Genomic DNA, 20,866 nt, shown 5'->3' with positions numbered 1-20,866 from the left:
GAACAACCCCAACTCTCTCAGCCTGTCCTCATAGGGGAGGTGCTCCAGCCCTCTGATCACGCTCTTCCAGGCATATATTTTTTAACAATCATTTAATTTCATATTTTGTTATGTTTGACAACTCTCATGGGGAGCTAAACACTCTCCTCTGGAGTAACTGTGATTACTGAGAAAAAAATATGAAATAACTTTGAAAATGATAGATCAGGTTCACTGGCAGCCTGGTTCTGCTGAGCTCAGCAAGAAGCAAAGGCTGCCCAATATCTGTATTGGTGCAGTCGCTCCTAGAGGCTATTCTAACCTGGCACTTGCTGGCAAAAGTCCCTAAAGAGCCATCTGCCAGTCAGAACAGTGGGGGGAAAAAAATCATTCATGTGCACACTCAGGTACTGCCAAGTCCTTCCCAATTCTCAAAAACTTCAGATAGTAGAAGCTACCACAAGGAAGATTTAAGACTTTCGTATGCCAACTCTACCTGCTGTGGAATTCTTAATATAGAAGCACTTCACCTGAAGAGACAAAGAGAGTCTCCATAAAAAGAGGGAGAGGAGAAAAATGAACAGATAAAAGAATTTATCTTTTATATTCAGAATATTATGATTATGGTCACAGAACCATGGTCAACGTTACCAAGCACTGCAGGTTAACTACACAAAAGACCTAAAAGATAGGTCTACAAAAGGCTTATTGGGAAGGCCAGTGTGTGTGTGTGGTGCATCAAATATACACAACAGATGTGTGCACACTAAGCTTGTACCTTCAAAATTGCTGCTACAAGTCTATTTATTTAACTTCTTACCACAGAAACCCATAACAATCCTAAAGCATTCAAAATAGGAAACACATGGCAGAGCAGCCTATGTTTCAATAGCAGAACATGCTGTTTCCTCAATCAGAATTGAAAGAGGCAGATCAAAGACAAAACATTTAAAAATAAATGCAAGACCTTATTCTAACTTGAGGAAAGCAAAAAAATGCATATATTGCAAATACATAGATATATATCTTTTACATGTATATACATATATATATTGCAAAGTTAGAGCTTCAGTGGCTTAGCCTGTCCTGTTATGTGTACCCATTCCCACCCTCTCAATTTTGTTTTTCTGTAAAATGCACCCTTTGAAGGCATCAGCTTGTACAGAAGGGCAACAGCTGTTCTGTTCGGGGTCAGAGCAGATGCAATACATACCGCCAGAGTTGTCTGTATATGATGCTTTCTCAAGAATACTCATAAGGCTTTTTTTTTTGTTTTCTCTTTCATTCCTTTGCTATTTCTGCTGAAAGCACAGCTGTGCATGCTCCTGGGATGATTAGGATTTTCTGCCTCTATGGCACTGACCAAGGAGTAAGGTAATCCTAAATAAGCACACCCTACAGTTTTACTATTATAGTCTCATCTTCCTTCCCCTTCCCAATATTCATCTCTGTCTCCATCCCACTATTCATCGCATATTTTAAGTGACATCTAACATTTAGATTATACTCAGTCTTAGACACAGCCCATGGAAATCTTTGCTTAGCTGAAATTAGTAATACTGACTTCAGTGAAGTTTGGTTTCATACCACAATGCTCTCTGCTTTCTAGCACAGCACTGGATCTTCTTAAAAAGTGAGTAGCAACAGTGGTTTTTCCCTATCACCAAATGCTTAGTATAGATTTTAGGTTTACTTGGCTCATAAAAAGAAAGAAAAAGACATACTTTGCTGTCTAGATGAAGCACAGCGTAACTGGTCACATACTTTGTGTAGATGATGCAAAACAAGATCTCCTGTTCTACAAGAAAAACTCTAACCTGAACTGTAAGGCCCAGTCAGGTGAGAAATAGATCTGCTCACTGGCATTGTTTATAAATCTTTCCACGGTGAGAGAGGTTTTGGTTTTCTTTTACAGTGGCTTGGGTTTTGTTGATACCAATCCCTCCTCCAATCCCATTTCCAGGCAGTTCTACAGCTAGCTGCCTGAAACAGTGTTCAGCTGTTTCTTTTGCACATTGATGCTACAAAATTGATCGTGTAAACAGAGAAGACTTTTTCTGTATTTAACATAAAAACAGTAACATTTTATTCATTCACATCCTGTTCCTGTGAAAAGAAGTCAATGGCTGGGGTCAATGCGTGGAACAGATCTCTACAACACAGCCTCATCTATAAGGAGAATTTCAGCACACAGGCCCTGTATTACCAAGCTAACAGCAGAAACAAAATAGTATAAATATTAAGGAGGAAAAATACCATCATGAAGGAAACTAGAAAGTAATCATCCCTATCAGTGTGAAATCAGCACCGTGGATTGAAAAATTTTATTACTTGCACAACTCAATTTGTCTTACAGCTTCTTTTTTCTTGTGTTCCACAGAAGCTTTCAGCTCAAAGCCAGCAGGAGATCTGCTCTGAACTTGTGTCAGATTCCTCTATGAGCTGTAAGAAAACATACACTTGCACCACCCACAGCAACAGAGATTATTCCAAACAGGAAATCCCTATACATTTACTATGAGGTTCAAAGGTAGAGGTACCAAGTTCACAGTACGCTTGGCACGGTCGCTGCACTGTCAGCTGTATAACTAGGACAGGTGAAGTACACCATAACACCACTTTTCTTCCGCACAATCATTTAGCTGAAGGGACATTTTAGGGGGAGGAAGGAAGAAGAAAAAAAAAGCAGCAGCTTTGGCATTAACCTAGCAGCAGCCTCCCCACAGGGCCCCCAAAGTGTCCCCCTCCAGTGTCCTCTGCCCCATCAGACACAGCACAAGCCATCAGCCACTAGGCAGGACTGGGGCAGGAGACCACCTTGAAGTAATTTCTCCCAAACAGACCTTCGAACTATTCCCAGCTATTCAGAACCGGGCAACCAAGCCTCAGTTTAAAACAAGCAAGCAAACTAAACCAACCCAAAGAAACCCCACAACCAAAAAATCCTTTACAATTAAACTTTCCACTCATATGAACTGCTTTGAATGTTTTTTCATAGTTCTGGAGGTTGTAGAATACTGTCCCATCATGCTCCCCCTGACATAAATTGGCAGCCTTCACTCCAGCACTCCTACAAAATTAAGCAAGCTAGCACTGAGACTCCTTCTTCACAAAATTACTATGTTGGTGTAGATACCACTAATAAAAATATCTTGGAGTTTTTAAAAAAAACACAACCACCCTGTTATCCAGAATCAATGTTTTCATTCATAATTTCTCTCTACTGCTGCCATCCAAGAGAACAAACAGGACCTTGCTCTCGCAGCCTGATCACAAATTGCCAGAATACATTATATCTTTCTCTCCCACCTAATTAGAAAAATAAGTTGGTTTTTTTTTTTCTTTTGACAACCCACAGAGCAATATAAATGTCACTATGACATTCAGCATTCCACACACATATCCACACATAGGATCTGGTAGACAAAGTTACAGCAAACTGTCTTAAATTCCAGCCATCTTTGCCCTAAGATTCCAGCTAACATCTCAAAATGTTTTCACATGGAAGTTCAGATTAATTTCCTTGGAATTTAATCACTCTTTTTTTCATTACAGATACATTTTAGTCAATCCCTTAATTTTTATTAAAGTGCTTATTAAGATGCATCTGTCCTTTAAAAAAATTTAAGTTTTCTTTTTCCTGAAGCACATTCTGAAGTATTTCAAAAAAGAACACATTTCCTAATTTGCCTCACCTCCCTAGAAGAGCCTAAAGTATTTGATCAAGCAAAAGAGTGTGTACAAAAATCCACAGCTTCCTGGCACAACAGCCATTAAAGTGCAGGAGAAATTCTCTATCAACTCCAAATACAGAGTAGATGAGCCTAAGAAAGAAACTGCAAACAGTATTTAAGAGCAAACAAACCTTCCCTTTGCCTCAAAATCTGACAATTCTAGGGTCTCAGTATTTATTCTGTTAACCTTTAATTTGCTGTACTTGTATACTGAAGTAGAAAAAAAAAATCTACTGAAAATTTAGATTCTACCAACCTCGATACTCTTGAGCTGTTAGCTCTCACTAGTCTTCCTAGGAATAGAAGAATGACAAAACCAAAAAAGCTTAACATAGGGTTTTGTGGGTGATCTGATAGTTCGCCTTTTATGAAAATTCAACTCATTTGTGAGCTAGGTTTTTATGGAATGCAGAGGATGACAGGGACCTGTATTGTATTTCTGATGATGGTAATCAGATGGCATTCTCATAGGGCCCCTGAAGGAAGATTTACATTCTGTATCACCTTTTCATTTTTGTCTGCATATCTCGTCCTGTGTTTGCAGTATTTTCTCTGTTAAACTGTTTTCAACATCTGAGTTCAAATACTCTGCTACAAGATTAAAGGTGACACTCTTAAAAGCAATTTCAGCAGGCCTCAATTTCCCAGGCGCACAAAAGAAAATAATTAAGTGGGTGAAATTGTTATTTGGGATTTGGTGGACTATTTGCTTGTTTGTTCCTTGCACGGAGACTGCTATAAATATTTATTTCCTTATTATCTCCATTACAGGAGTATCCAAAGTATCAGGCAGGGTTGGGTTTCTGTGGGCAAACAGAAAAATGCATTTCCTGCCCTGTAAGAGTTCACAGCAGCAGCAATGATCCTGCAATGAGTTCCATGTGTGGCAACACTTGAACCTTTACAGAGGCAATAGTAACACTGCAGACTACTAGGAACTAAATAAATATATAACCAAACATTTTCATATACACTGTTATACAGCTGTTGATTGATAATGATATCCTGGTCACTAATGAACTCGCCTGGACTAAACCTGCCAACCTAGAGATGAATGGAGGGTAAAAACTTAGTCATTCATGAAACCTGGAGAGACAGGTGAGAAATTCCTTCCTATGATCACAATACTACTAAACGGTAACATGTTAGGAGCCTATGATAACTACCTGGTGAATCTCTGAAACAGTTGCACCGCCTGGTATCTGAGAAATGAGTTTTAATTTCTGATAACTTTGATACTTTGGTCTCCTTTTTACTTATGGATGCCAGTGACAAAGTTTTGATTAGAAGGAATTTCCTTCTGCTGCATCTCAATCATTTATTTTTAGAAGTCTGATGCTGACATAGGAAACATTTCTAAACATGCATCAAATAAACACTTCTTTTTGAACACTCTAACATTACAAAGTTCCTTCCAGATCATCACACGTGGCTCTGATGTACTCCGCCCTAGCTGCCAAACCTGCTAGGGAAATGCTTTTCAAGAGATACCTCCAGCAGATTGGGAATAAGCAAACTCCCTTCTGGATCACCTACATATAAATGTAGATCTATATTATCTTCACAGATAGACAAAAAAGAAACAAATAACATTTTAGCATGGTGATTTCCCAATTATGACCATGCATGGTCCACACATTATTCAATGTGAACCTAGAGTTGCTTATTCCTTGATTGCAGCTTCTGCCTCTGACACTTGACCTAAAATTCTGGATTTGTCCCTTAAACTCATTTTTCTCAACAACCACTAGATAACAGCAGAGTTTGTGAATTGAGCCTGAAGGCTCAAACCAACTCACTGTAATTCAGGAAAGATATTTCTATACCCTCTCCAAGGACTAGTTTAACCTTCCTCTGCTCCCAGTCTTTGGACATAACCAGCGAAGCTATACAATCACTAGAATATAACTGGAGGTAAAGAAAGGGTGATAAAAACCAAACTCTTAAGATAGGGATCTATAACTATGAACCTGGTCACACGAGAAAGGTTTCAGCATAGTGGAATCAACAGAATTACTTACACAAGTTAGAACTCCAGGATCGAGGTTATGAGGATTATCCTGCTCTGGGTAATACCTTGTTTTACAAGTACACTCCTTTCGATCATCATTATTCAATGTAAATATGTAGAAAAATCAGACTCTGTATTAATTAGAATTCACAGAAAGCATACGCAGAGACAGAGAGATGACTGCAGTATGAATAAAATACAGCATGAAAAAAATGGTCTCTTTGACCATTCTTTTGCGTTTGTACTCTATGGCTTTGCCAGCAACAGTAAGAGATTAGCAATGTGCACTGCATTCAAAAGAGGTGAAAAATCAAATCCACATCACTTACTGGCACCATACAGACATTAAGTAAGGTGACTTATTAGCAAATGTGCCCAACACTATACCACCTAATGCCATGTATTGTCATGACAAGGATGCTCAAACTGTTCTTCACTTAAAATGAATTTCTGGATCAGTCCCAAATCACTTCCCAACTGGACTCTTTCACTCATTTTAATTATGAGCCAAATCCTGTACCCCTTGTTACCCTGACAAAATAGAAGTCAGGAACTGTTTTAGCTATATATGCAATGAATACTGTTTCATATCCTTTGACATAAAAAAGGCAAGAAAACCTTTCACGAAGTCTATTTTGGTTAGGAAAATTAACTCTTCTTATTGTAGATCTTCTGAAAACAGTCAGGAATAATGCTAACTTTATACAATTATGGAACTGTATTATGTTCTCTTGTTATCATACCTGTTTACAAACAGCCATAGGAGCAGAGTTAAACAGATTTATGGGCCTCAACTACAAATGACAATCAAGTTGTTGCAAATCCATCACACAGCATCTGAAGCTCCAAAAGTAATTCACCATGATCTAACAGCCTTGCTAAGCCTTTGTTTCCATTTTCTCAATTGCATTTCTATATTTAGTAGATGTAAATTTGGCTGAAACCATAATTCTCCTCACTGTATTGGAAGTACACAGCACTTAAATCCAGGAATGTATATGAGAATTCCTTTGCCAAACTTGTGAGCACTCATTATTTTTGTTCTGAAAACTCGCATCAGTCATATTAATTCCTCTCACATAATTTATCACATATCTTCTCGTTTAGATGACAACTATCTATTGTAACCACAATACATACCCATTACTTTCATACAGTGTAGAATGTTGCATGTCTAACTTTAGATAGGCAGATTTCATTAATTGTAAAATAATCTAAAAAAGAACATTAGTTTACCAGCTTAATTGGTGTTAATATCTAAATTACATAGTAATTATGAAAAGGGAAAATGTTAAGATATGGCTTTACAACTGAAACCTAATAGTTCATTTAGATACTGGAAACCAACATTCGCTTTCTTATCAGTTTTTGGTGCATTTCAAAGCATGCCTCCTGGTCTAGTGCTCTAAAGCTCCTCTTGCACACACGGCTGCCACCAGTAACTGCTTTTCTGTATCACACTTAAACCAGACTGCATTCAGTTATTCGCATGCTACTTCGTAGACGTGTACATAAAGCATTGACAAAGTCTCTGAAAACAAAACAGTGCAAAAAAGAAAAAATGCAAAGGTGCCATCCAGCCACAAAGAAATATCGAAATGTGACAGCGGTCAAGCAGAATAACGCAGTCTCAATGAATCCAGCCCACGCCGCTTTACGATACATAAAGTGATTATCTCTTAAAGACCGGTGGTTCATTCAAGACAAGGGGGCAGTCTCCATCCAACAGCCTGTCCTGCAAGAACCACTGCCTGGCAGCAATAACTGCATGGACAGAGACTCTTCCACCCACTCACCTCCAGAAGTGATCTCTTCAGAACTGGGTTGAGGAACATTGGCAGGACAATGTGGGGAAGCTTGCATTGCTGCCGCCCTTGCTATACCTGTCCTGTGGAGAAATAGAGGACTTAATTTCCAGGGCTGTCAGTCAGCACCTTCCACATTACAAGTGAAGGAAAAAGAAATGAATTTGACAATGCCTGCTTCAAGTGAGTACACTTTGGGGTGTGGTGAAGAACCCCCATTTTCTACTGAAGTATTTGGGTTATTTTCACATCTTCTGTGGAGCTCCATTTGTCTGCCCGGCCAGCAAGCTGGATTCTTTGGTTCATGAGTTGATGATGCTCTTGCCAGTTACCTATACAGCAAGCTGGGATACGGCCATTGAGAATCAACTTAACCAGACAGCCTAAATAAAATAAATAAGGAAATCATATTTAAATTAATCTCTCGACTCTGACATGAACAAGTAGTTGCCATTGGGTAACTCTCTCCCTCCTACCTCCCTTTCAAAGTGGCAAGTTTCTTAGTCTGCTTTTGATACATTTCCTTTCCAGAAACCATTACCATATGAATTACCTAACAGAGAAGCAGTTCTTTTGCTTCTCCTGTCCCACCCATTCCACAGAGGCATTTTATTTTACTTCCACATTAATCTAAACAGGGTTACCACAAGAATCAATCCTAACAAAGACAACTTTTAAAGGAAAAAAGGAAACTTTCCACTATCTTCAGGGTTTCCAGCTAAGATGACAGTTTTCAGCCACCAGTTTTTAGCGTGACACATACAAATGATTTGTATATACCAAAGTGCAGTCCATTAGAGAGAGAGAGAGACACAAAAAAAACTCTATCTGAAATCCATGAATAAATCATTCTTTTGAGTGCAGTGATGAATGCAATGTTTTACAATTTAAAAAACAATTCTCTAAAGCCTTAGGAAAACAAGCGTGTTTGCTTCCAAGAGTGATCTCTGTGTATCTTTCGGGAGTACCATGATGTTTTTTCTTGGAGGAAATGTCAAGTTTAGACACGGAGAACTGGAAGCTAATGGCCAACCATTTTATTCTAGTAGGAGTAGGCACTGAATACTGATGTTCACAGGCAGGAACAATTTTCAATAATGAATTGGAAACGTATCAGCCTTCATTGCATTTGATTAACTTTGGTCAACAGCAATGTTAATCTTGTAAGTGAACTGAGAGACAAGACAAAGCTTGTGCATGTGAGGTTTATATAAAACTGAGAACTGCTGAAAAGCATGGAAAGCAAGCCAAGAAAATGATTATTATAAAAATATGCCAGAGGAACATTATCAGGGAAAAAAACAACAAACAAAACAAACCCAACTTTTATTGTCTCAATCACTTAAGCTCAATCTTTCAGCTAGGTGTGTGCTGAAGAGTAAATGTAGGGGTAAATAGAATTGTTCACTTCTTATTTGGGGCAAAACAGACTTAGGCATCATTCACTTCCTGAACAAAGATGCCAAACAGGGCATTTTCTTAATTTTTATTTTTATGTTTTTATTTGCCACTGTATACTGCTTTTCTTTCCCCAAAATTCCCAGTTTCCAACATAATAACCACTTCAAAGCAACAAACCAGTTTACCTCTGAATATCTACTACTTTGGTCTATGATTATAGCTGTCCATGATGGGCTATGATTATAAACAGACTTTGGCCAAGATATTTGGATGAGGTATCTCCAAGAGAAATAACAACAATTGGTCACATATACAATACCATATTTAATAAACCCCGTATTTAAATATAAAGATACAGCAGGTTGGCTCAAAGAAATAGGACAATGATTAATTCTGTCCTGAGCACTACAGAAAGTTAACAGAACATCTAAGACAGTGATTATTCTAAGCACTAACGTGAATTTTAATAAATCTGCTCCTTTTCTTTATGTGACAAGTACTAGGAGTATCAGAAAGAAACCGAATTATTATACAGCCCTGATGACCTTAGGTTTTACATACTGCCTAAACCCCTCTCAGAGGTACCAAAAAGTTGCCCCCAAAATACCATGATACATAGATAATTTAGATATTACAGTAACAATGTACACATATCACTGATACTTTTCAGAGAGAGAAAAGAACTCAAACACTTTGATAGTTTCTAATAATCCTTGAAAGGACTGGCATTAATGGAGACAGGTTTCATCCAAAACCACAACCAATAATGCATTTAACCTCTCTCAAATGCAAACAGTTAAAAGCTACAATGGGGAGGGGGAGAGAAAAGAAAAAGCTACAACTGAAAGCAAAAGCTGAAACAGTCACAGTGTGGATTTTTGTTTGTTTGCTTTAGTAATCTACAAAAACATCAAATGCCAAGTATTTCACGCTTCAAGGGTAACCTACTTTTGTTTCAAAAACAAGCACCTTATGCATTAAATTCTTCAAAGAGCCTTGCCTTTGCTTCCATCTTCCTGATTGTTTCCCTACAAGCTCACTATTGTTCTTAAACCGCCCCCCCCCATAGTCTGTGTTCACCTATGTATCCCAAGCACTTCAAGAGGAACTTTGAACATCGAAGATATTGCTGAAAGGTAGGATCACTTTCACTGTCTGGGGAGTAGTTCATGGAATAAAAAAAGAAAACAATTTTGCCACAGGAGAAAGATATACATTCCAGAGATTAGCCCAATTCAAACAGAAAGCTTTCCATGACAGAAAGCATATGCTATTTTTAAGATGAACTCACATCCTGCCACCATATCCACGCTAGAATATCCCCTCTTCTTCCTTGTTTAAATATTCCATAGAATCTATTGTGTACTAAGGACTACAATATGGCTCCTGGACTTAGTTCTCAGATCCACCAGAAGTTTTCTTGTGAGTCCTATGGAAATCACTAGTTTTTCCACAGTTCATTTTCCCTTTGAGAAATTAAGAAAACCTACCTTTCAGTCTCCACGACTGGAAAAAGTAGTGGCGAGAAGCCCATTGCGTGGACCTTTAGATGAACGAATCCATGCTTCTAGGGCTGCAGCAGTGGATTCCTCATCTCCATTCTTCACCCAGTGACAACATTCAGGTGGTACTTGAAAATAACCTTTCCTGTTTCTTGCATGTGTGCAAGGACAGTACCACTGTGGATTGTGGTCCCACCTGGATCTCCCCAGCCAACATATAGCTGGTGAAGAAAAATGAGGCTGACAATTTGTACCTACAGCTGAATCATGTTGGTCATCGCTGCTAGGGAGCCCATACTTATGTTCCAGCATCCAGAAGTGATGTTGCTAGTACCTGAACTTTAATGGATACTCTCCACAGAAAAAGTAATAATGACAGTTTCAATATACTATATGCTATGGCTTTGCTAAGACCTTTTTTTTTTTTTTTTTTTTTTTACACAAGCTAAAAAGAATATTGATTTCTTTCAAGTCCACTGCATACTAAATGCAATTCCTACTGTTGCTATTTGGGGTATTAGATAAAAATGCCATCTTTCTGACTAAGAAAAGAATCAACGAGTCTTTCATGAAGCAGAAATGTTTACGGCTCTTTGTTACATTTCAAACAATCTTGTCAGCTAGAGGTAGCCAAAAACTTGCACTGATTCATAAAAAAACATACAGAAAATTGACTTTGGTGTCATCCAAACTTAGTGTGTATTCACTGTGCACTGTGGAGTGCAATACATAGCCAATCTAAAAAACATCCATAGCAATACAACTAACAATACAAACTCAGTGCTTCATCTCTCAGTTACACACTAAGGGAAGACAAGAAATGACTGTAAAGCAACAAAAACCTGACATCTGTGAGAATCTAGATGGACCCTGAGAAGTGCAAAACTCTGCACTTGGGGCAGAAGAGTTCCCCACATCTGGCTGAAAAGCAATTGGCAATGTAGCAGCCCAGCTGGACAGGATCTGGGGTCATCCTGGATGCTAGGCTGAACAGGAGCCAACAGCGGGCTCACATCAGCAAACCACAGCTGGGCTAACACTAGGAAGAATGTGGCCGGCAGAAAAAGGGAAATCGCACTCTGCATCACTGATGAGGCTACACTTCCAACACTGCTTCTAATCCCTCCGCTGCTGAAGTGGAGAAATCGGTCAAAATTGAGCTAAGTCCTAAGCTCCTACCAAGTGCAACATTTGCAGAGACTGAGGGAGCTGGGCTTGTTTAACTGAAGAGAAGGCTAAGGGCAATTTAATAGCGGTTTACAACTACTTGACAGGGATTACAGGGACAATGGAGCCAAACATTTCTTGGTAGTGGTGCATGATGTTGTAAGGTCAAAAGCAACTGAGTGGCACCTTGAGGGGTTCAGACTGGCTACTTAGAACAGCTTTTTCTCTAGGAGGGTAGTGCAGAACTGGAAAGGTTATCCAAAGAGGCTGTGGCAACTCTGTCCTTGGAGGTTTTCAAGACTCGGCTATACAAATCCACAGCTGACTTGATCTATAGTTTTGGCAACATCGTGCTTCCAGTGGGACATTGGACTACAGACTTGCAGACACCCTGTCCCACATACTCCATTTCTATACTTCTACAAAACGCCAGAGTGTAAGACACAAAACTCTCTGGTGTTCTGTAGAACAAAATCCTTTTGCTCCAATGCAGTGTGAGATTCTACAGCAACACAGTTAAGCAAACAAAGCACAAAGACATAACATTTGCACCAAGGAGTGTGCATCAAACATACAGAGCTAGAAAAGGTGCCTGAACTCTTCACTACAGGTTACTGAATTTGACCACAAGAGATTGATACACTCCCACAGGTGACTGAACCAGGTTATGATAAAGTTAACACAATTTTTAAGACTGATTAATTGAAGAAGAGCAATGAAGCTGGTGAAGGGTCTAGAGAACAAGTCCTGTGAGGAACAGCTGAGGGAACTGGAGTTGTTTAGCCTGGAGAAAAGGAGGCTGAGGGGAGACCTTGCTCTCTACAACTACCTGAAAAGGAGGTTGTAGCCAGGTGGGTGTCGGTCTCTTTTCCCAAGTAACAAGTGATAGGACAAGAGGAAACGGCCTCAAGTTGCACCAGGGGAGGTTTAGATTGGATATTAGGAAAAATTTCTTCACTGAAGGGTTATCAAACACTGGAAACAGGCTGCCCAGGAAGTGGTTGAGTCACCATCCCTGGAGGTATTTAAAAGACATGTAGATGTAGTGCTTAGGGACATGGTTTAGTAGTGGACTTGGCAGTGCTAGGTTTACGGTTGGACTTGATGATCTTAAAGGTCTTTTGCAACCTACATGATTCTGTGATTCTAAGTGACAACTACTGCATTTGGCACACAATTTTTCATCCCAACAATGCAACTGTGCTAATTCTTCAGCCATAGTCTGTTCCTTGATAGTGGGTTAATCTTTGAGGTAATGCCTCAACCAAAGCACTCTGGAATGTTCCTAACAGTAATCATTGACTACAGGGAGACTCCTCATCAGCTTCAGATTAAGTATTTACCTAAATGTTCTGCACATAGCTCAAAAAAGCCACTGTGTCATTATGATACCACCACAATATGAACTGTAGGAAGCTGTAAAAGCATAATTTAGGGGTACAATATGAGCCTAACAAATAAGCACAAACTCAAAAGTACCCAAAGGGGCAAATCAAGGGGAAGAATTACTGTTTTTGTTAAGACATGTACTTTTTTTATAGTTCTGGTAGAGGCAACCCTTAAAAATATCTGTAACAAAGAAATTTATGTAAGGGCTGAAACTATTTTACTGACATTCATGAAATATCCTGTAATTTTTTTCAGAGAGATTTAATTATACCTTTTGTGCTACTCATCCATTGAAAGATCTTCTGGTTAGCATTAATTTGAATTCTGTTGCAACATAAATTAATACAACTTAGACACGTTTATCAGCCCTTTAAATAACAAACTGATAATGTGTCCAGGCAGTATATTCTTGAAAAGAAGAAAAAGACACGCAATTAAAACCTGAACTACAATTACTTTGCATTTCAGAAAGTTAAAAAATAGCCTGAGGCAACATTACCTCAAAGAGAAAATCTGGACAGTAGCTTTGCTCCAAGAAAAGACATAAGAGTATTTAAAAGAAAATATGCAACAAGAGTAAATCATATAGAAGAAGCAGGCAAAAAAGGTCAAAGAAAAAGAAATGGGTTTGTACCCATGTGTTATTATAATTTTGAATACATTACGCTCCTAAGGAAACTTGCAAAGACAGTATTATGGTCACAGTATTCAACAGGATAATTTTAATAGTAGCCTAAATTTAACAAATTATATTATGCATGAGAATGTCCACGTAGATTTCCTAACCCATTATGCAAACAAAATAAAATTATAATTCTAACTGGTCATAGTAAGTACACAAATTCTATTCTTTTGGCTAAAGAATAAATTTTTCATAGGCTAAACATACAGTTTGCTGGTGAACAGGAATGCAATAAACCCTAAGGAAATTAACTAACACCTTTAACAAATACACATAGTTCTAGCTCCCAGAATTTTTTTCATGTGAAACTGGAGAATGTATTTACGTTTCCTCACCATATGTAGAAAAATCTAAGCTTTGTAGAATCTAAGATTTCTGAATACAGTGAAGTTAGGCCAAATTTCCACATTTACCTATTTTTGTCCTAAAGAACAAAACCAGTAATGGTACTGGATCTCTGAAGATTCAGCACACTGAGATTCCCAGAAAGGTTTTTGGTAAGCTGTTACTTTATCCATTCTTGCACCAAGGCAGATAAACTCTTCAAAAAAAACTTTTGCAATATCAGGGGTTATATACTACATCTCCAAAATGTATATAATGTAGTACTGAAGATAAAAGTAATAAAGGTTACTGTACAAAGTAATTAGAAAAAACAGGTGTAGAAATTAAAATCCGGACTCTCAAATCACAAACAAAATTCGTGGTTTGTATATACAGACATGTATTTTTATGGACTTACAATATGTACATAGAATACAGCTGTACAAAGCCATGCACCCTGATCCAATCCCACTGGAGCCAGTGGCAGGTTTTTAAACAGACTTCATGTGTGTCATCACAACTACATAAACCTATAACAACCTATCAGGATTTTAAAGAAATTGTTGCTGTTTGATGGAAACGCAGATTTTGGTGTCCTAACAAAAATAAGTACTGCATTTCAGATTTTTAAAAATCTACCAGAGTATAACAAATAAAACTTAATTAAAAAAACCCAACAACTTCATACAACTTCCATTATTTCCAGTCACTTCCAGCTCTATAGTGGAGTGGTAAACTTAAAGGTAACACTACTAGTCTGCCAGGCCTCCTTCCAAAGTCAGAAATTCCTTTTCAGTTAGAACGGTGTAGAAGTACGGACTCTTGAAATCTCAAAATGACCCTTCCCTGGCACCTGAGGGTCATATACAGATTAATCAATCACTCCAAGTCCGAGATGATTTTGAGCCACATCTGCGTCCTTTAATGACAGTAAAAGAATGGTACTGAGTAGCAATTCCAGGTCTTGGACTACACGAAATTCAATGAATATAAGAACAGAGCACAGAAAGAACTTGGCACGGAGCGCCAAATGAGTTATGGTTTTGGCTGGTTTTCCATTTTCTTCGATAAAGATTTCTGGAGCTTGAATAGTAGCAAGTTCTGCAGATAAAAGCCAAGTATCACTACAATCAAGTCAAGCAGCAAATGGAAAAAGAAAAATTGTAGTCAAGGAAGGAATGACTATATTTCCATCTCCTTATTTCTCTCCCCAGCACTGCTTGGATCTACATATTCCTCACTTCTCCAAAGTCTGAGCAGACAATACTACTTCCAAAGAGAGACATGTTGAGAATGTAAAGCTTTGGGGCCCTGCTTGAACAGAGATGGAACAGTTGCCTTCTGGCAGGAATTAAAGCTGGTATGGAAATTTCACAAAAGGAATTAAAAGATGGTCTGGAAAGTGGCCAAAAGGACATCAAAGGGACTTTAGCAGCATGAAGACACATACCAGAAGCACATGAAAGAGGATTTCAAGGCAGACCGTTAGGTTTAAGAAAGTATCTGTTGCCTAGGTAGAAGGCTGTGTGAACCAGGGGAAAATGTAAGTTATTCTTGTCAAACACTTAGTCCCAAAATATCCATACTCTCTTGTATAATTTCCAGTGTTGACTACATGTCAGACATCTAGAACACATGTATTTTAGATTCAGCCCAAATTTTGAACTATAAGAACTGATCAGCATATCCTTCTTCCTCTTCGTCAAGTGTGGTATGTTGCTGGATCTGAGATTCAGATTCTGGAAAACACCAGCTATCTGTGAGTTAAAACATATTATACACAGAGAAACTATTGCTCATGTCTTACATCACATCTATTGTGGTAAATATATGATATAGGCATGAGTATTTATGATGGTAAACTGAGACTTACCAAAAACATTGGTATGATGAAATTCACCTCAGCTAGAAACAGTGACAGCAAAAATAAATTTGGGAAGATTATATAGGGTATAGGCAGACCTAGGTAGCTTTAAATTAGCTGAAGACCCTAGTAGGCTTGGTTGCTGCTAATAGACCAACCGCAGCAGCACGGATCTCATTATTTAACCCTGCTGGTTTGTAACTTCATTAAAGACTTAACCTTTAGAAGTAGTAGTAAGGGTAAAAAATGTGATTGTTATGTTTCCAGTGTTGTCACGTAAAGGGCTGGTAGCAGCAGCAATTCAGGGTTGCATTGAGAGGCTGGTGTACTCACCACCACCATGATACATTGCAAGTGGGAAAAGGAGTAGCAAATGGAGCACAGACAGAATCCACATGCTTATTCACGTATTTCCTGGACATCCAAAGCATTTCTGTTTTAATATTGACTTCTGCATTTAGTTTGTCTGCAATGTCAAAAGTCTGTCCTCTCTGAAACAGAAGCTAACAAAACTTTCGAAATAATTTCTTCTTTCTTTTTATCAGAATATACAGAGGGGGAGGCCAGAACATGTCTTCACTGAGACTCTCTCACGGAACTGCAGGAATAAGCTGGCCTCAGAACAAACAGATATTTAACAGAAACACAACATCAAAAGTGGAAAGTTTTTAAAGCAGCTAGCTTCAAAAGAAATGGACCATCCATGGATATGATCTGGGTAGCCCTGAGGATTCCGAATTGGATAAAAGCTTCATGGAACTGTTGGGTTATTGCTTTTAAGACTTGTTAGGATGAAAGGTGCTTTGCCTCATCTCTATTTCTACTCCATGTGCTACTATTGCACTCTTTTAATAAACTCTGTTCATCTTTCCATCAGCAAAAGCAGTTTTTTAAAAATAAAATGAAAACACTTCCAGAAAAATCTTCCTGTGCTCCAGCAGAAGGTTTCTCACAGAACAAGGAACAGAAAAAACGACACTCTACACAAATGCATGAGAACCACCACTGACAAGCTAAAGCACAAAACTACCCCGAATTTCTTGCCGAGGATGAACAAACCAGTGGAGTCACTATTCTTAGATGAAACAACTGTGCTCAAGTTTGCTAGAAATGTGTTGCACCTCTTCTAGCGGCAGGTTCCACCCACAATGGCAGGTCCTTGTTAAAATGTTTAGGTATCTCTTCTTGTTGCATGTAGTCAAATCTCATCTAGCTACCTTTCATTTATTTTAGATGCAGATATTAGCACTGTTTAACTAATAGATCTTGCCTTGCAAACTCCTACAGAGTTTCACTTATACAATAAAACCGCAAATTCTGGAGTCACAATTTCTGGACTGCATTGCAAAACTGCAAAAGCACTTCCATTGCTCAGTTTTGAAAATTTACTCTGAGAAGTTCCTTTATTCCTCCTCAGGCTCAATTATTTGGATTCTATTATCGTGATAGAGCATATATTTTAGGCATCCTCAGTTAACAACTTGTTAATTCAAATACTGACCCCATTAACCTATGATACAGATCTTTCAAAGAATGTAAAACTGCAGAACTAGTATGCTCTCCTAAGTTATTCTAAATCTGTCAAGCTGCACAATGAAACAACATTTTAGAAATGGCAGCCAACAGATGAATACATTAGAAAAATCAGATTTAAAGCCATTCAAAATGGTTAGTGGTAGCTTCAAAGTTAAAAGCATTTTTAACATAGAAATTTACATTTTAAATCTTGGCAAAATTCCGATAAGGTTTTCTATTTAGTCTTAAAATTTCAAAAGTATTTAGAGTTACGGGATGCATTACTGTCTTGGACAATGAAGATCCACGAATGTATACGCTCATATGCACAAATAAATTTATGAATGGAGATTTCTGGGACATTAAGAGCTTAGAAAAAGAAAACTCTGCCAAAGTGGATATTTTTTAAAGAAAACTAAAGAAAATTGCTAACAATAATATGCCAACCATAACAACTGAATTCAGTCATTGAAGTGTAAAATAAAGGAATAGCATCCTGTGCTAACCTCAATATAACTACAACTATCAAATCTCATCTGTAATAACCAGGCTGATGTTTGCTCTGTGGAGTCCGAATCGCTAATTCCTCCAATTTACACCAACTCCTTGGCTTTCAGGAACAAAAATCGTTTTCTGTCTAAATATACTTACACTTAACAATCAGAAATGAATCCCTCTGCAAACAATTCTCCACATTGGCAATCATCTTTGTTAGTAATTATTTATGGTGTAGAAGCATCAAAGCTTTCTGCTTTCAGATTTAACACTACTACTACTGCTACCATTTCCCAGGTACATCCAGAAAAACTGTCAAACATTTTTCCAATATACTTATAGCTCGTATTTCCCCCTGTCCTTTTACTGTGCATAAATATTACAAAAGCCTTTTAAAAAGGTCATTTTGAAGAAGCATTACAGTAAGCATTACATTACAATGTAAGCTTTTACAACGCTGACCGAAACATTAACACTGCTTCTGGTGCACATTTAACCATTTGCATGGAGCTGCGACGGGATCCTGAGGACAGACGGCAACTTTGCACCTGCAGAAGTCAGCACTGCTCACAGCAACCTGTGCTCTCAGGAGCAGGCAGGTGTGGGGTTTCACTCACTGCTAGCAAGGGACATATAGCAGGGGACAGAAAGCAGGACAAGTTCGCTGGCATTTGCTGAAGAAGCTGGACTCTTAGGTTGGTGGGCTAATTTTTTTGATCTGGTCTCCTCTCTGCTGACATTCCACCTGTGATGGGACAGGCTCCAACAGCAGCAGGGAAGGAAGGGTGGGCAGCCCCAGCTACAGCCTCCACTGGAGAATGGACTACTTGCTGCCACTAACTGCATCCACAAGAAGTTTCAAGCCAAACCCCAAATTTAAAAAAACTTGAAATTAATTTGAAGGTATGAAAAAGTAAAAGAAACATTCTCAGTATTTCAACCTAACCGAAAAACTGGGAAAGATCAACACAACAAACAGCTGCCTGTTTATACTTCATGCAACTCATACTCTGCAGTAATTTCAGCAGGATGGTTCAAAGTTTAAGCAACTAAAAACCTTCACTTGGACACAGTGTAACTTCTTGCAGGTAGTCAATCTTAAATTTTTAATATAATTGGTCGATTTGCAATGTCATTAGTGCTAACAGATCCAACGTATTTGTTTTTCATTTAGCACCTTTGTAACATTTACACAGTGTCACAAAAAGCCTCTACTCTATATGACCCATTTTCCTGAATTGCAAGCGGAAGCACAGAAATGTTGGATTTAACAATTAAGTACATACCTAAACCTGGAAGATAAAATCCATGTTCAAGTAATCCATTTTTCAGAAGACTGTAACTCACCACCACCACTGGGGAACCAGAACCACCGGACACTGCTTCTCATACCTATGGTATAAGGAAAGCTTCACTCCAGTCACAGACCAAGTCTCACTGCCCTGTTCAGCAAACACTGGCACACATCGACCAAAATAGTCCATGAATCATATGGGACTTGAAAGACACACAGTGCCCTACATACAAGCCCTTACTGTCCCATCTCCCATCGCTGAAACTTCTACATAGCCAGACTAATACTTCTAGATTCACATTTCAAGCATAGCAACTGGCAGGAATACAGACACACCACAAAACATATATTAGCCTGTCATCCACAAGACTTCTGTGAGTGTAACATATATACAAAAGCATGAACGCACACAACATGCAGAAAATCAAATTCACATTGCACCCAAGCAATGAGAAGCACCACCATCCATATGACCATTCCTTGACTCTTAGCATCAGGTGTTCTAGGAATTTCCTTAAGACATGCAATAATTCACAGCTGCCTATTTCAAAGACACTGCATATGTGAATTCTGCTTTGAGCTTCACTACTGATTAAAGAGAACGTACTTGACCTAAATCTTCCATTCAAAAGAAGACTACGGAATACACATCTGACTTTATCTTGCAGTGGTTATTCCCATATCACAGATCTGCATGCAGAAATGAAAAATATCAAATCAAGCAGGGTGTCAGAATTAACATGTAGCATGACAAGAGTCTTGTGTGCTACCTTAGCAGCCAATTTTGCCCTGCATTTACCAGGCCACTGTGCCTATTTGTTGAATTTTACTAATTAATTATTATTAATGAATTTATTAGTTGAATTTTCCTTTTTATCATATTGCAATGTAGAAATAAAGACATTCCATCAGAAATTATTTATAAAATAATGACAGACAGAGCCTGATTTACAGCTATAAATTTGAAAACCCTGGTAAGATTTATTAAAGACCTTGTGCCAAGTTCTATCATAAATTGAAACCTCTCAAAGTTAATAGAACATGAGGCTGCACTGACTGGATAAAATTTTAGAAATAAATTATTGAAAACTGGTGACCAGCTCACTGTTTGAGAACTATTTTTATTTTATTTGAAATACTCATTTAAAATCTTAGATCAGGAAAAAATAATATGGATCCATTAAAAACAAAGAGAAGGAAATAAGCAATCACTTATTTTTAATTGAATGCTGTTGATCTTTATTTTTTACTAGAAACTGGCCGGACAGGCAGAGCATGCTATGGCTGTGTTTAATGCAATCAGTATTATCACAGGGCAGCATTAACCTCAGAATTTATGCAAATGGTGTTATTTTGCACAGTCATTGACTGCTTGCAACGCCTAGGTCACATGAATAACAAAAGCACTACACATGGGAAGAATTAAGGTGACAATTAATTAAGTTCTATTCAGACTTGAGTTGAACTGGAACTGGAGGATAATAAACCAACTCTCAGTCCTTTACTTTCTTCTGCAGTCTGTTCCTAAGTAAAACACTCACAAATGTGTTATATTACACACAGATGTTTCCATCATCATCTTTTCATTTTTAAACAGATGAATCAGTAAATAAGAAAGGAAAAGCACTGCTATATCTAACAATATGGATCCCAAACCCCCGTCATATTAATAATTCACAAGAGTCACTGAACTGCATGACGTGT

The 20,866-nt window shown here is 38.2% G+C and overlaps 1 protein-coding gene across 6 annotated transcripts in view; it reads right to left on the bottom strand.

Annotated features, from left to right (window-relative positions):
- Window positions 1–20,866, bottom strand: part of PPP2R2C (protein phosphatase 2 regulatory subunit Bgamma) — a 201,110-nt gene that overhangs the window by 115,069 nt on the left and 65,175 nt on the right. The window contains exon 2 of one of the 6 annotated variants that reach the window (XM_054824006.1): window positions 7,521–7,612. The exons of 4 other annotated variants lie outside the window; for them this stretch is intronic. In XM_054824006.1, coding sequence (XP_054679981.1) covers window positions 7,521–7,587 — 67 coding nt within the window. In that variant the 5' untranslated portion in view covers window positions 7,588–7,612. The remainder of the gene's footprint in view (window positions 1–7,520; window positions 7,613–20,866) is intronic. One more of the 6 variants, XM_054824010.1, reaches the window with a different exon arrangement.

The sequence above is a fragment of the Grus americana genome, chromosome 4 (assembly GCF_028858705.1).
Source record: "Grus americana isolate bGruAme1 chromosome 4, bGruAme1.mat, whole genome shotgun sequence".
Classification (NCBI taxonomy): Eukaryota; Metazoa; Chordata; class Aves; order Gruiformes; family Gruidae; genus Grus; species Grus americana.
Note: the sequence above shows the minus strand (reverse complement) of the source record. Positions and strands in the feature narration are given on the sequence as shown.